This window comes from Tetranychus urticae, chromosome 2 (assembly GCF_039701765.1).
Source record: "Tetranychus urticae isolate SD_2017Ah chromosome 2, NJAU_TeUrti_SD_1.0, whole genome shotgun sequence".
In the NCBI taxonomy this organism is placed as follows: domain Eukaryota; kingdom Metazoa; phylum Arthropoda; class Arachnida; order Trombidiformes; family Tetranychidae; genus Tetranychus; species Tetranychus urticae.
Genome location: NC_142959.1, coordinates 4,106,418 through 4,122,460, shown reverse-complemented (window position 1 = coordinate 4,122,460; position 16,043 = coordinate 4,106,418). Strand labels below are relative to the sequence as shown.

Sequence of the window (16,043 nt, the reverse complement as noted above, 5' to 3'; positions counted from 1 at the left end):
GTGAAAACTGTTGAAATGAAATTAATAATATCTGTTCTTTCGCTTCTTTTGCTCGCTAGGACTGCCCTTTTCAGCCTCGTTACAGCAGATGATGACATGAATAACAGTAGTGAAGTTTTAAGACAACAAGTTTTCGGCCGTATAATCAAGGCTTTAGGTGCTTTCATTTCGATTTTGACCTTATTCAGTAAGAGAATTAAATCGACAAAATTATTGGGCTTCTTCAGTTTATTGACATAATGAATATCAGCATTACTCTTATTGACTAGAGTTGCTGTTATCATACACATTTAGGATTAGAATATTATTTGCCTTTTTTACAATATTTTGTTACAATATAAAAATTTAAAATTATCACAGATTCGCTGTAAAAGTCTTATTTTTTTTACATACAATTTGTTTCAATTTAAGTTATTAATTTCTTCTTGTTTTCTTTCTATTCAGATAATTCTATAACTGTCGATGGAATTGGTTCAAGTAGACAAATTAAAATAGTAATCTATAAACCACCATAATCATCATCATTATGGTGAGTTTCCAACTTACAACAATCTTTTTTTTCTGTCACAAGTAAAATAAGGAGAAATGAGATGGATTCAAAATTATATCAAAGCGTCCCTTGTAATCTAACCATCGAATCTCAATGGATTTTGATTAGATTTTCAGCAAATATAAAAAGAGGTTTCGATTGTATTTTCATTTAAATCGGGACATTTTAACTGGTACACATCTGAATGATTATCTTGAATCTTTGACGAAAGTCTCACTTGAGATTTATAAATTATTTCACTGGATGGATTCCAATTCCAATTGATTATCATTGATTTCATCTACTCCATTGCCCTTTCCAGGTTCAAATTAAACCTTGTTTGGTCGATTAGTGAAGTAAATGTTGCTCGGGTCATCAGCAAGCTGTGGATATTTATTGATTGGATGATAATATTCCCCTCTGTAACCAGCCACTGAACCAGTACTCAAAAGTAACTCCTTTTCTGTGTCGTTCCAGGAATGATGAAGTGGAGAAACTGAATCACCTTCAATCAATCTATTGTTCCTTGTTAAATCAGCTTCCTTGGACCATCTTTCATTGACGGCGTGTTTCTTAGCATGTCTTAAAACACGATTTCGTTCCCTTTCAACTGTAGTTCCATAACGGATATTAAGTATCGCTCCTTTTACATGGATTCTTATATCAGCCTGGAAATTGAGAAACAAGAAAAATTAATGTTTGAACTTGGTTTTGTTGATAATAAGAATCAATTTACCTGATGATTTTTGTGACCAGCCTTTGAATCACCATCATGATCTTTAATCGAGTCATTTGTAGTTACATTTATTGAATTGCCCAAGCGTTGAAGCTGAATTTGATCTTCTCGTGCTTTCCAGAGATTAGGCTTTACAAAATAGAATGCATCTGAACCTTTGAATATCAGATGAATGTCCAATAAATGTGAGTTGTTGAAAACTTTGGTGAAAACATCACGACGAATGGGGTCAGCATCAGGAGAAGACATTATCATTACTTTTCCATCAATAGAGGACAGAGTTATTCCATAACCAAATGGTCGACTTTCAGTAGCAATTTTTGTTATCCGACTATTTTCCAGTAACTCCTCTGATTTAACCTGATTATGGATAAACAAAGAAAAAAGAGTTTAATTATAACATGTAATATGAATGGACCTTAAATTTTGGTTCAGCTCAATATCATTTGAAATATATTATCAATGTATAGAATGATAATCAAAAAGTAATTAAGTAATATCTCCAGTAGAGAAGCTATATTTATCGCTAAGATATATGTTTTCTCGAATGTAATCCTAAGTTTTCTTTCAGCTAAAATATTACATATTCCAAGAGATTTTCTCAGATCCTTGGAGTTTTCGTAATGTATCGTATTTCATCTAATAAGTTATCAACAGAAATGTGGAAACATTCCATATAATGAACACATTATGATTATTTCTTGGTGCAACATAATCAAAATATAATTAAATGAAATTACTTTTGCTGAGACAAATATATAAAAAATATCTTCCAAGATAGGTTGTTATTTGAGTATGTAAAATGGAAAAAGAAAGTTGCTGATCCAAAAAAATTAATGTACGCTTAGAAATAAATCTTGTTTTGTTCCTAAAAATAATTTCATTTCAAACTGAACTTTTTTCTCTTTTTTAAAGTGATTTTTCAGCTGAATCTTGGATGTTGAGATTTGAATTTAACTGATGACTGATAGAAAATACAAAGTAAATACTATGTAATTAAACAATACAGAAAAGGTGAGTGACGTTTTTGAAAATATATGATTCATAATGTCAGTCTTTCTCTATTTCCCTAAACAAAGTATGAAAGTATTTGATAAATTGGAAAAGGATTGAAATAAAAGATTAGCCTTAGGGAACTTGATAGAAGCAGATTCAGGCTGAAACTTCATTTCGATTTCTTCATCCTTCTCCATTCACTTCTTGCAGGTTCTACTGAAGCCGAACATTTGCTAATCAAATTGTTTACCAATTTTGTTTACCTCTTTTTACAGCTTCTAGCTAATCTAATTCTTATTCTAAAACCGTTTTAACCATGTTATATTCAAAAGTTATCTCGAAGGGCATAAAATTTTCCAGGTTAACAGCAAATTAATGCCTAAGAAATTTTTTCAATTCTACACTTGACTGTCTCTTGCTTCAAGTAATATTGTTAAATAGTAATTGCACCATAGTAATTTAGTGTTTAATTAACTGGAATAAGCTACGAGATTCATTCATTGGAAATCTAATTATCTTACCTTAGATCGACGAATGAATGAAGAGACAGCAAAATTGCGAGTATTTCGCTGTACTGCACACCAAAAGGCTGAAAGAATGGGCATTGTTGGTAAAACTAGTGATGAGACAATAACACTGGGTATATGAACGAAAGCATCAAAGGTGTTATAGTGAAGGTAAGGTGAAGTCGCTGCGGTTGGTGAAGGAACAGCACTTTCTCCAGTTGAGTATGAGCCATAAGCAGAAGAAAGTGAACCTAAGGCAAGTGTCGATCTGATTGTCGAACCTTGGTTACCCTGGAAAGCTAATGATGAGCCTCGATTAATTAGCCTTTGACCACCGATATCAAAGCCAGTCAAATCTATTCCTTGATGTTGAATCCAACGGTTAAGGTTTAACTTGGTTGATCGTCCCTCAGCCATACCAGGTTCAGGATTAACAGGATCATTTTGTGAGAAACGGTACAAGTTGAGAGCCAATGGATTTTTTAAATTGGACAAAACTCCAGACCAATGAGGTGTTAGCCATTGACCAATTAATGAATCATAAATGTAATGACCATGGAAATGAAGTATACCAGTGACCGGATCAGAGAGTCCACCATGGAAACCAATTGGAAGGTAAAAGGTTGGATTGGAATCAAACAAAACATGGCCATAAGGACCGCGATGAATCTCTTTGATCACGTCTCCACGATGATCGAAGACTAGTAAAGGAGAACCAACTTGATCACAGGTAATGTAGAATGTTTGGTGATTGATTTGAACCGATAAAGGCATTCCTGTGTCATCATAAATCATTGAAGTTATAGTTCCATCTGCATTGTTGAACATATGGGTAACCAAGTAGGGTCGCTCTATGTCACCATAAAAGTATTGAGTAAGATTACCAAAATTGTCCTTTCGAATAGTTAATCGGCCTCTTGGATCATATAAATATCTTATATCATAGCGTCCAGGTCGATAAGCTCGTAGCAACAGTCCTGCTGTATTGTAAATGAGACGTTCTTCTCCCTTGGTAATGAAATAACCTCGACCATCTGTGGTATATGGAGTGTCACCAAATCTAACGACTCGATCACCAGCATCATAAGCAATGTCGATCCTATTTCCCATATACTGAAGTGTCACTAAGTTACCATTGTCATCGTATGTAAACTTCCATTGATCTCGACCAGAAACCTCAATCAGCTGTTCATCATAATCATATGTATAGTTGGATACACGAACCTTTGAGGCTCCCAAATGACGCATAAATGTTTTCGTTGTAATTATGGCACCATTAGGATTGTACAATAAGTCCATTCGGTAAACCTCTTTTTCTTTAACGGTAAGAGACAACTGTCGAAGCTGGTGAGTTGAAGAATCGTAAATTTTGGAAAAAGTAGCCACTCCATCAGTAACAAGAGACTCGTTTTGGTGATGTTGATAGTCATGGTGATCATGAACTCGAAAATGTCCAATTACTTCAAGTCTACCAGTTCGTGGATTGTAAAGAGTTTCATGTGCCGGCAATGAAACTGAAGGTGAAGCTGATGAAGATATGATACGAGCTCCAATTGATTTTTTCCGACCAAATTCATCATACTCATATGTATACTCAAAGTTGGACAAGTGCGAGTAAACTGAAGTCACTCGTAATGATATTCTGGTAATCAATGAGTTTACATAACCATATTGCAGTGTAACCTCATTAGAACCCTCAGACCAAGTTTCACTAGTCAGTAAGCCATCACCAGAAGAAGTGGAAGATCCTTCAGTTGAAGAAGCAGCACGATGTGGATTTTGCTTGGAGGATGACGATGGTTTCCATGAACTGGCATAAGTTTTAGTTACTTTACCTCCACCATAAACAATTTCACTCAACTTGGATCTTTCATTGTAAATGTAAACTACTCTGGATGAATCATCAGGAGATATTTCCATCAACGGTTTCAAGTTGTCATCAAAATAAAGTGTGTAAGCAGAGTTACGAGAATAGCCTGGTGGGAAATATTGTAACTTGTAAAATCCAAGTGAAATAATTAAATTTGTTCGATGTTCGTTTCTTCTTGGTGTTACAATGCGTTTAAGTCCACTTCTTTCATCATAATGATAGTGATATTGTTTACCACTTCTCAAAGTTACCCGGACAGGTTGTGATCGACCAGAATCATCATAGCCATACTTGGTTGAGGTTGAGTCAGGATATCGAACCTCGGAAAGAAGACCGTTACGATCATAAAGGAAAGTTTCCGATACCAAAGAGCCTTGTTGCCAACCTGCTAGACGCCCGTACCTGTCATAGATGACATTCAATGGAAGTCGAGTCTCGGTGGGTAACCATTGTATAGGACGAGAAGAGTTGTCATATTGAACAACAAGGAAAGGACGACGTGAATTATTGTACAATATTTCTCGATTGGCATTTCTATCATATTCTAGTGATAGATAACGAGTTTCATTGATGTAAAGAACACGTTCAACAGCCAAAATGTTTGATCCTAAAATCACGCCCGAACCAGGTCCATTCATAGCAGCTGAGCTTGCTGCTTGTGTTGAAGCACCAGCAGAAGTGGCTGTTGAGCCAACGGATGAAGCAGATGGATAAGCTAATCCAGGCATACCGTTTGATCCATTTCGACCTGTGCCTTTGACATTGAAATCCCAGCTAATTGAGGCAAGACTCGATGGTATTATGCTGGACGGGAAAAGATCAAATGGTGATGTTGACTGTGGTGATGAAGGAGAAGGTGATCTAAGAGCAAAATTGACCTGTCGATTCAAAACAGGAAACATTCCTGCTTGAACTGGTACTGTTTGAAGCAAAACCTTGTGTGGTGAGGCTTCCCAAAATATACCCTGACGCCAAGGGGTAATCAATGCAATTGATTTATCCTCATGTAAGGTTACTTTAAACTGATTTCCTGAATGTAATACCAAAGCAGAGTCACCAATAATTTGAACAATAAGATTGTCTCGAACCGACCGACTAGTTGAATCTAGGTTTAGTGGACTGGTTCGTGCCTTTAAATAGGAACCATCGTGGTTAAAGTCAAACGAGATGGATGTTAATGATCCAGAAGGCTTAACTAGACCATTGAGACGTCCAGAAGATGAATATTGGTAAAAATAACAGTAACCAGCTGAATCAGACCGGGAAACCAACAGACCAGTAGCCGAGTCATAAGTAAATCTCAACGTTAAATTATCAGGATCATTGAATGTCTCTAAAAGTCCTTGATTATTGACAGTGATGCGACACTTTTGTCCAATCGCAGTCTCAATAGAGTGTAAACTATTAATGGAGTCTCTTAAAAAGGAAACCTTTGAACCAGACGAATCAGTGACAGCAGTCAATTTACCAAAAGAAGTGTTTACATCGTACAAAAAGGTATGTAAAGATTGTCCTGTTAAAGCATTACGAGTGCTAATATGTTGTCCGTATTTATTAAAAATGTAAATTTCATTAGTTTCAGGTGAAGCAATGGTAAACTGAAGCGACTCATCTGGACCAGGAATATAGGGAATAGCCGAGATAATCTGATATGTTCCTTCATCAGCAACATGGACAACACCATCACTTGTAATGGTAATGGCCGTTATAGAAACCAAAGGAGTATCACGAGCAAGAGCAATTCGAAGCTAGAAAGAAAGGAGAAAGTAAAAAAGATGGCTCGTTACAATTAACATCAATTATTGGATAAATTGACCAGTGAGAAATGATAATCAACTCAAGTTGTGTTACTAAAAGCTTTAATGTTTAACCATTTCAAGAGTCATCTGCGTATAAACAGACATTCCCTTATTGGCAACATCTCAATCATCGATTGGTTTCCAGTTAACCTAAAGGTCAACCTAAACAACAACAAACACGCCAACCAGAATCTTCATCAATTGCTACAATCTAGTTCAATTGTTACCTTGTTTCTCATCCATTCATCATTTCAAAGAGTTTACCAAAAGGAGCACAAAAAAAGCTCAAACCCAAATATTGATCTGTTTTTTTCTTGCCTCACACTCGACTCACTCTCTTTCTTGCAACCAATAATACTACATGGAAAGAAACTCTGGTTTTCTCTACAAAATTCATCACAAACACAACATTGAACAGATTTTTCATTCTCCATTCTTTGTTATACATTTTTACTTCAATAACAAAGAAAAAACAAGACAAGACAAGGAATCGATCATTGAACAATCATGTCAACCATGATTATTAAAAAACAAACCAGTGACATTAAACCAACAGCCCAGATCAACACAGTGAAAGCAACTTCAATTAATCTTTCTATTCCTCAATCAACCAAATCACAATCAACCTGGTCCAATCAATTGTTTAAACACAAAGAAAGCAAATCAACTCGTTTCATTGTAACAATATTACAAACATTGAGACATCAACAAAAGCCGAGCAAAGCAGGAAAAAAATGAAAACATATTTTTTACCATTCTAATAATAATAAGTTTGCGTGAAGCAAACCAATAAATAGTAACAATCAAATGAATGTTGATCGTCAATTTAACTTCTCCCTGGTTAAACTGGTTGCTCAGCAGATTTGTGCTCTGTCATACAAGTCACATTATTTATTCAATTGTAATGGTCAATTCGATTTTTACATTGGCGAAAATAAAATTCAAATCTTTACCAATGGATCTGATTAGCTATTAATTGACTGAAGTATTTGAAATTTGCAAAATTGTGATGAAATGGAAGCAAAAAATGCTCGACTTTTTTCCTTTTATTGATTTTTCTCATTCAAGAAGATTCATTTACTTTTTTCATTTAAGTTTCGTCACCCAGTTTCAATCAAATTAAATACTAAATGAGTTTTCATGAGTAAACCAGAATAGATAAAAAAAAGAAGAAGAAGAAGGAAAGAACACACAAAATTGAAAGTTTGTGAAACTTGGGTTAAGGAAATATTAAAAGAAGAATCTCATGAAATAAGAAGTTCTATTAGATAATCTTATTACTCAAGGGAATTTTCTTGTTCAGGGAAGGAAAAGATTGTGGCTACATTTTATCGAGTTGATTCCTTATTTCACTTCAATGCCTTAACCTAATGCAATATTGTTTCCAACCAAGATAACAACAAGTTATTGTTGGTACATTTTACAAGGTGGCTTAACTCAGATAAATTTCAATTAAATGAATCAAAATGGATGAATTTCTCAAAGAAAAAAAGAACCCAATTTCATTTCAAATTTCAATTTACACCCAAAAAACGAGTTTCAACAAGAAAGCTGAACACTTTCGTTAAATAAAATGAACATCAACACTTATGAAAATGATGGCGAACCGGTAAACACATAAAAAGATTGTTTCCAAGAAAGTTTATGTTTGAGTAATCTTTTGTACTTTCAATGTTAGCTAAGAAATTAAATCTTTTTATTTTGAATCCAATCTCGATAGACTTGCCTTTGATTTGGCATTCGGCGACGAATAGTCTCTATGTAAGATTTATCTCAAGTTAAGGTTTAAACATGAGATTCATATAAAGATTGAAAGCCTTTAAATAACGTTCAATTTGGATTCGAGTAAATCAATTTTCGAAAACTTGAAGATTCCAAAAAACTAATCACAATAAAATTTAGTCGATTTCAGTAATTGACAAAAACTTATTGTTGTAAAATAAGCTCAAAGCCATCTTACAATGGTTCAACAGAAATTTTCAATTTTAAATTTAAAGACTTTCATGAAATTGTGCCATTTCACGATTGAATTGCCATTGAAAAATGATTCAATGAAACACAATTGGATATCGGTTAATTTGTTCAATTTTGTTCTTATTCACTTTTTCCAAATAACAACTGAATTTGTCCTTTTTTTTATTAAATAAAAATGTGTCTTTCAACCTTTTCCTTTGACTGGTTAAACCAAATCTCATTGATAACATCATTTGTAATAATATTACTCTAAATGAAATAGTTGAGTTGAAAGGGATAATGATAATGATAAAGATAAAGCATGAAAAGTTGTTTACGCTTTATTCACCTTCAATATGTTATTACTTTTCTTTCAATAGTTATTCTTATTGAACAGAGACTCTCACCCTGCACCATGATCAACTTGTGTCAATTAAGTTACTTCACCCAAATCACTGAGATTGATGGTTTATCTGTCATTAACTTTTCTTGTTATCTTAATAAAAATATTTCTGTTTCTTCTTCTCCTTCAATCTCTATGTTAACCTCCCAGATAATAGCAGCAGTAATAATCATGATACAGTAAACTTGTACAATTTCAATCTGGATATGTATTTATTCTGGTTAAGTGGAAAGGAAATGATGAAAGAAAAGGGAATCAGGAAGAAAAATCAGCGAAAATGAAAGGCGAAGAAAAAACAGGTTCAAATGAATTTCCTTTTCAAATCACTTTTCTTTCATTCCACATCATGATGGAAAGGATAAGAAAAGTTTGGATAAAGAAGAAGCAAAAGAAGATGAAGGAAAGAAGAAGGAAACAAAAATAATCTTCAATTGTATCTTTTACCTTGTTTTTAGCATCTCTCAATATCTCATCAATTTATCTGCACACACAACAAATACAATTCTATTAGTTTTCCTGCTAATGATAATATTATCCTCAAATGAAAATCTGTATTCTCATGTAATTCAACGGTAAACAAGCAACAGACTGTTGTAATTGCATTCTGTTAACATTTTCCTTCTCACCATAATCAACATTCAATTCATTGGATTCCATTGAAATAAATCAATGTTGACTTTCAAATTCAAATTCCAACAACATCAAGAAAATATCAATTGAATCTCAATCCAACATCAACCTTCACCAGACATTAAAAGAAGCTAAAAAAGCTTAAAAACCTTAATCTCAATAAAATTTGTAAGAAACGAAAATCAAAATCAACGAAAAAATCACAACTAAACATTTCCATTTCAATACAATTTCTTGATCAAACAACTCAAACCAGACTCAACGACTGATATCATTAGTCAATTGACAGCAAACTATTACAATGAATCAATTCGAAGCAATCAACTGGTTTAATTAATGATGGAAAAAAGCTATTAAATCTAAATTTCCATTTGGCCATAATTATGTTTGATAAAACTGGCTAATGATTAAAGTGGCTTTAAATAAACGCCATTATGTAAATTAAAAGCAAACGACACTAATTATCAGAGTTGCAATAAACAGGATCAAATTATCATTATTGTTAACCATTATTGTTGTAAATCAAACTCAATCAATATCGAAGTTGTTTGAAGAGTGAAAGTAGAAAAGTTAATATCATGATTACCATGTAACCAATAACTCGAAATTGTTCAACATTTTTCAACCTTTTCCTAATCATTTAATATTTAATACCTTTTTTCAACCTTTCCTTTCTTGACTCTCATCTATCGACCCAAATGTTAGCTAAAGCTTACTTCATGAAAACTCGGAATCTCATGTGACACATCATTAGTGAAAATAAACTTCAATCCCTCATCATTATGATATCATTTTTTTCTCCCTTTTCCTTGATAAGCAACTTATCTCTTTCAATTTACTCATGAAACATGATCAATGATGAAACTTTTTTTTTCTCTTCGCCCAATAACATTATTCTAGTTATCATTGACAATTGCCATTTAATTGTTGCATTTTGTTTCTCTTTTTTTTCTCACATTTTCATATTTTTTGTCTCTTCTCAATCAATAACATTTATCGAAATTTATTGATTGATTGCCGCTGTAGAAGTTCATTATTCAATCTTTCGATTATTCACATTCAGTTGAAACTCTTTTTCACTCCCAGTGAGAACTCTAGTTTTTACCCTTTACCTTTCATTTTTCACTGAATTTTCTTTTCTCTTTTCGTTCAAATGAAATACATTTTTCATTCCTTCAAAGATAATCTTTTCAGAATATTTCTCAGCTGCTTTATGGATGGTTATAAATCAACATTTTCATGATAATTAATGTTGCTGTTGAACCAAAGATTATCTTTCATTTTGACCAAGAATCACAAAATCCATTGGGATTTATCATATCAAGTGCATGATTTGTGAGCAAGTTTACAAAGGATTGAATCATTGAATAAATCATTCTCATGAAAAAGATCTTTTTCTCATTTTCTCGAACTTCTTTTACTTGATCGTGTTAAACTTGTGTGAATGGTGAAAGTTGCCAAAAAGTTCATTTCATTCGTTTGTCTTGAAGAAATGGTTAAACTTGAACTTTGCTTTTTGCTAGATATAAATTAAGATGGTAAAGCATTTTTGTTCATTTCACTCGTCACTGTGAAAACAAGTTAATTTGATTAACTTTTTTTTCTTCTCTACAATTGTTCTTACCTGAGATGATGAAGTGTGAGTTGTTGACTGAGAACTGGTTGAAAGTGAAGCTGGTATTGCACAGGTACAGTTGTGAGCTGCAAGGTCTTTGCAGGTTTCAATTTCACAGAAAGTTGATCCACTTGAATGAGTTAAATCAAGTAAACCCGAAAAGGCAAAGTTTCTCGTTGACTTGTCAAGACCCATAAAGTGAACATAATCACCATTCTTGTTGATTAAATTTACCGTATTTGACCCATCCTTACCAATGGAGGCAACAAAAAGGTCACCCGTTGAACTAAAGCTAAAGGTTAAAATGACACTGTCTCCGGTTGAAGCGGTTGAAGAGGCTGGAAAAGGTTTATCACAATAGGAAGGACTTCCAACAACAACCAAAACTCTTCGATCAGGAGTTAACCGGAAAACCATTTGATCATCAAGAAAATAGAGTGACCCATCAATTGGATGGATGGCGATTTCAGTGGGCCAACGAAGTTTAACCTCATCAGCCGGTAAACTGCCACCACACGGAATGGGTTTCCATTGGCGTTTACGGTGATAATGATTGTCACCAATGATTGTGGAAATGATTCCCTTCCAATTGACGACTCGTATAACCGAACCATCAGCAAAGTAAAGACTACCATCCAAACCGAAAGCCATTCCCTTTGGGAAGACAAGGGAAGCCTCAAGAGCCGAGCCACCGTCACCACAGTTGCTTGTATCACGAGGTAAACAGCGAGAACCTGATCCAACAAAAACATCATAATTTGACTCTGGATCATCGACTCGGTCAACCGTGTGAACACGAAGAATCTGGTGTCGCTCCGGATCGGAAATGTACAAATGGCCATCGTACGAGGAAAGGTGAATGTGATAGTTGTAAGTTGTCGGATTGTTGCTCATTGAACCCCTCAAGTTGGCCCCCTTGTCGGAATGCTTAAAGATGGTGTAAACATAACCGTCTGGCTTGATTCGTCTAACCAGATTGGCATCACCCACATAGACTGATCCATCGGGTCCCGAGGTTAGCGTTATGGGAGACAAGAGTTTGTTTGTCTTTGCCTGGCCCTCACAGTCTCTTGCTTTGCACACCAATGGTCGGGAATCACCTCGAGTTCCAATCAGTGTTGATGCTACTCGAGTTTGCTGTTTGAAAAATATTGCCGAACCATCGCCCTTTTGCAACACTCCTTCATGATAGTTGTACCTGTGATGAATGTCTAGATTCCAAGAGGCGAGTTCAGATATTTCCATGTCAAAACCTCGAATTGATGTTGTCAAAGTGCTCCAAATTACTTGTGAACAAGACTCATATTGATAACCAACGTAAACTGTGCAATGAGAGAAAAAAAGAAATGAGTTTCAATTTGGAATTGAATACTTTTATTTGACAATTTTAATCAACTTTTCATATTATTTTACCAACGATAATGAGCAACTTGTAATTATCGCATTCTAATTAAGTAATTAAAATGTAGAAAGAAGTTTTGCTTTTATCTTAATCAAATGTAAATACTTTCACCATTTCATGAAAAGCTTAATGGATAATTATCAATCAACTCATTACCAACATAATGAAGTAAAAATTAATTAAAAAATTTTCTCCCATCAACGCCCAAATCATTAGGAAAAGTTGCTCATCAAGTTCATTTCATGTAATCCAAACCGAAACTACTCAAAGGCAAAAATTTGACAAACTCATCGCTCTAAATCAAGGAACGAAAAAGTCGAAAAAATGAAAAATTCTTGTTCGTTATCACAATCATTTTTTTCCATTGAAATTATTCCTTGAAATGAATACTTGTGTCCATTCCTTCTCTCGAGATTTTCCTTTTTTCACATAAAAGTTCCATGAAAACGAATCTAGAAAAAAGTTCAATTCCAATTGATTTTTCATTCAGATGAGGGTCATTTTTTACTCCAACTTTTTCACCTTTAACTGTTGGGTCAGAGTGATAAAGTTTTTCTTTCGAAATTTTTGCAAAATTCTTTTGAAATGAAGAGAGAGAGAGGAAAAAACATTAGAATAATCATGATAAAGAATTGAACATAAAGGGAAAACTCGAAAATTCACAAATGTCCTTTTAAGGGAAGAAGAAGAAAAAACTTTTACCCTAATCATTTACTATCTTTTTGGATGGAAATGTTTGCTTCATTTCATTCAGATAATGTTTCCTTTTCAATTCACCTTCTAGTCTTGCAATTTTTTATTCTTGCCTTTTCTCTTTACGATCTCAAAGTTGCCCATTTTTCCAGAATCTTTCATTTCATTGAGGACAAGCTTGAACAACATGATCAAGACGAGAAAAAGGGAAACAAATGAGAAGCAATAAAGAGGACAAAAATGTCGACTTTTGTAATGAAGACAAGAGTAAAAAAAGTTATCACTGTTATTGTGATAATAATGATGGCAATAATAATAAACGACAATTGAAAAGGGTGAAAAGCGAATCAAAAGCATCATGATCATGGTGAAGGAAACAGCATTGAACTTGCAAAGAAAACATGAAATGACAATCTCGATCCACAGCATGTTGCGCCTTCAAGCCAACAGCATGGAAAAGGAATTATAAAAAATGACATTTGAGCAACTTTCATTATCGATTGTAATGAGAAAATTTTTTCTTTGCTTTTCGATTTTGATTTTGTCTTTTTGTTAACAAAATTTTTGTGGCTGCTTCAAGTTGATCAATTAAAAGTGTTTAATGAACTTGTTTTACCTCTTGCTGTTGTTAGACCGTAAACCTTTTGTCTGTAAACGTTTCGCTTGTTCCATGAAAAGGTGTATTTAATTGAAGATTCAGCATCAAATAGACGAGAGAAAAGGTTTCCTTCCAAAACAATACGTAAATGAACAACTTTAAGGCTTCGAGGTATTGAGTCTGGAGTTAATTGCAAGTTTATTGTTGCCAAATAGCCGGGACTGGAAGATGATTGGTAAACTAGTTTCAATGTTGACCCAGGAATGGATAGGGTTTCAAGTAAAACTTGAGATTCGGCGATAACAGCTGAAGACTCGGTGCAGCCACCTTCAGCGTCTGGTTTAAGGGTTTGAAAGAGTATTGGTTTCATTAGATTGTAATTGTGATCCCAGCATTGAAGAGACTTGGTTTGATTGCCAGTTGATGCCACTGTTTCAGTCAACTCAAAAGAGGAACCAAATGAGGTTAAATCGGTTAGTGAAGGATCCGTTGAATAGGAATCTTCTGAATTGGCAGACATGACAATTGAATTTTGAATGACAATAATCTCATTCCAGGGAACCATGATTGTTCGTTTGATTGGATGGAATGGGCTTCGTTGGAATTGAAGTGTTACCATGTTGCCACCATTGACTAGAATATCAAACCTATTCAATGGAAAGAAAAGAAAAGGGAAAAAGAGGAAAATTGATAAACATCAAGAGCATACCAAATGAGTGAAATTTAAACACGATTTGAATGAATAAGGAAAGAGGAAAAAATATTGTCGAAACCAAATTCAATTCAATTCAACGAAATTGGCAAAATATTTGCTTTCTATTTGTTTTCATTTTCTTAACCAATTCATCACAACATCATTGGAAACGAATAAAGATGAAAACAAATTTCAATTTCTTTTCAATCTCAAGTCTAAATGAACAAACAAATGTTCATTGACTCAACTTTCATGTAAAAAGTAATTAGAATCGAGCATCAGACAGAACATCAACATTCAACGATCATCAACTTAAAATAGATTTCGAAAGTTCCACGATTTAATGAAAGAATAAGATTCTTTTAAATCTCGGTAAACTGAATAACCCAATTTATTTCAAACAAACTCGAAAAAATTTCTAAAACTAAATGCTGAGAAAATTTGCGAATCGAAAATTCAATTCACCCAAAAATCTACTTTCTATTTGTATTCATTATCTCATCAGAATCATCACAGCATCATGGAAACGAATGAAAGATCGGAATTCAAATTTCGTTCAACTTGTCAGTTCGAATGAGAATCGGTTCGTTGATTGACTGACCTTTTAAAATAATAATTTGAACTCGAAATTCGAAGGAAATTATTGATCGATTTTCGGGGGAAATTGAATTTCGAAACTTCTATGTTTGAATGAAAGAACAAAAAATTTTGGCAAAACTGAATAATCCAATTTAACTTGGAATTCGAAAGAGAAGAAATTGAAATTTTGAACAATTTTTCAAACTTTAAAAGAGAGTTTGGAGAAAATTTTGAACTCGAAATGTTTGGATTATGCTTTGATTGTAAATGAGGTTCATTTTTATAAATGGTCTGTCTTATTGTAATACTTGGAATAAACATGAAAAATGAATCTTGTTTATCTTGGTTGCAAATTTTCCTGACTCTCTGGATACTTTTCAATTCTCTTTTCATGGTTACTATAATGACCTGAATAAAGTGGCATGATAAATTTAGAATAAGAAATGAAAAAAGAAATGTTTTTCTCGCAAATTGATAATGATAATGAGTGACCATCATCATTGATATGGTCTGTTTAACCGCATAAACGGAGTCAAGGATAATAACAAAAATGATAATGTTGATGGTTAAGAGGGCGAAGAAAACAAAGATTATCGTTAACATGATTTAGAAGATTCAAGTAATAAAGAGAAGAATAAAATGCTCTTAAGATAAACAATTCAAGTGAAATTTTTCCTCATAACCTTCATAATCATTCCAATCATCATTACGAACAAAATGAATCGACTAATCCTAAACAGTGAAAAGAGATTCAACAAAAGGTGTTCATTATCTTGTTGATGGAATGCTTAAACACATGTTTATCTTTCATGAAAATTTCGCCACATTTTTCCTTCCAACAAACGAATAAAGTTTTTCGTTTTTGACGCAATCAATCAATGAAATGGTTTCAAGTTTACTCGAGTTTCATTTCTCGAGTTACTTTGGTCAGTTGAGAAACTTCAACTGAAGAAATTCAAAGTTCAAGTTGAAGAGTAAAGACAAGAAACTTTTCCTGAAACGTCAAATTTGATGGTCCAAACTGGTCATCATGGAATGGT

The 16,043-nt window shown here is 33.7% G+C and overlaps 1 protein-coding gene across 2 annotated transcripts in view; it reads right to left on the bottom strand.

Annotated features, from left to right (window-relative positions):
• Nucleotides 1-210: 210 nt before the first annotated feature.
• Nucleotides 211-16,043, bottom strand: part of LOC107363628 (teneurin-m-like) — a 55,773-nt gene continuing 39,940 nt past the window's right edge. For both annotated transcript variants that reach the window (XM_015930880.3, XM_015930879.3), the window contains 5 exons: nucleotides 13,749-14,377; nucleotides 11,047-12,359; nucleotides 2,783-6,385; nucleotides 1,266-1,625; nucleotides 211-1,197 (listed from right to left, as the gene is read on the bottom strand). In XM_015930880.3, the coding sequence (XP_015786366.2) occupies nucleotides 859-1,197; nucleotides 1,266-1,625; nucleotides 2,783-6,385; nucleotides 11,047-12,359; nucleotides 13,749-14,377 (6,244 nt within the window). In that variant the 3' untranslated portion in view covers nucleotides 211-858. The remainder of the gene's footprint in view (nucleotides 1,198-1,265; nucleotides 1,626-2,782; nucleotides 6,386-11,046; nucleotides 12,360-13,748; nucleotides 14,378-16,043) is intronic.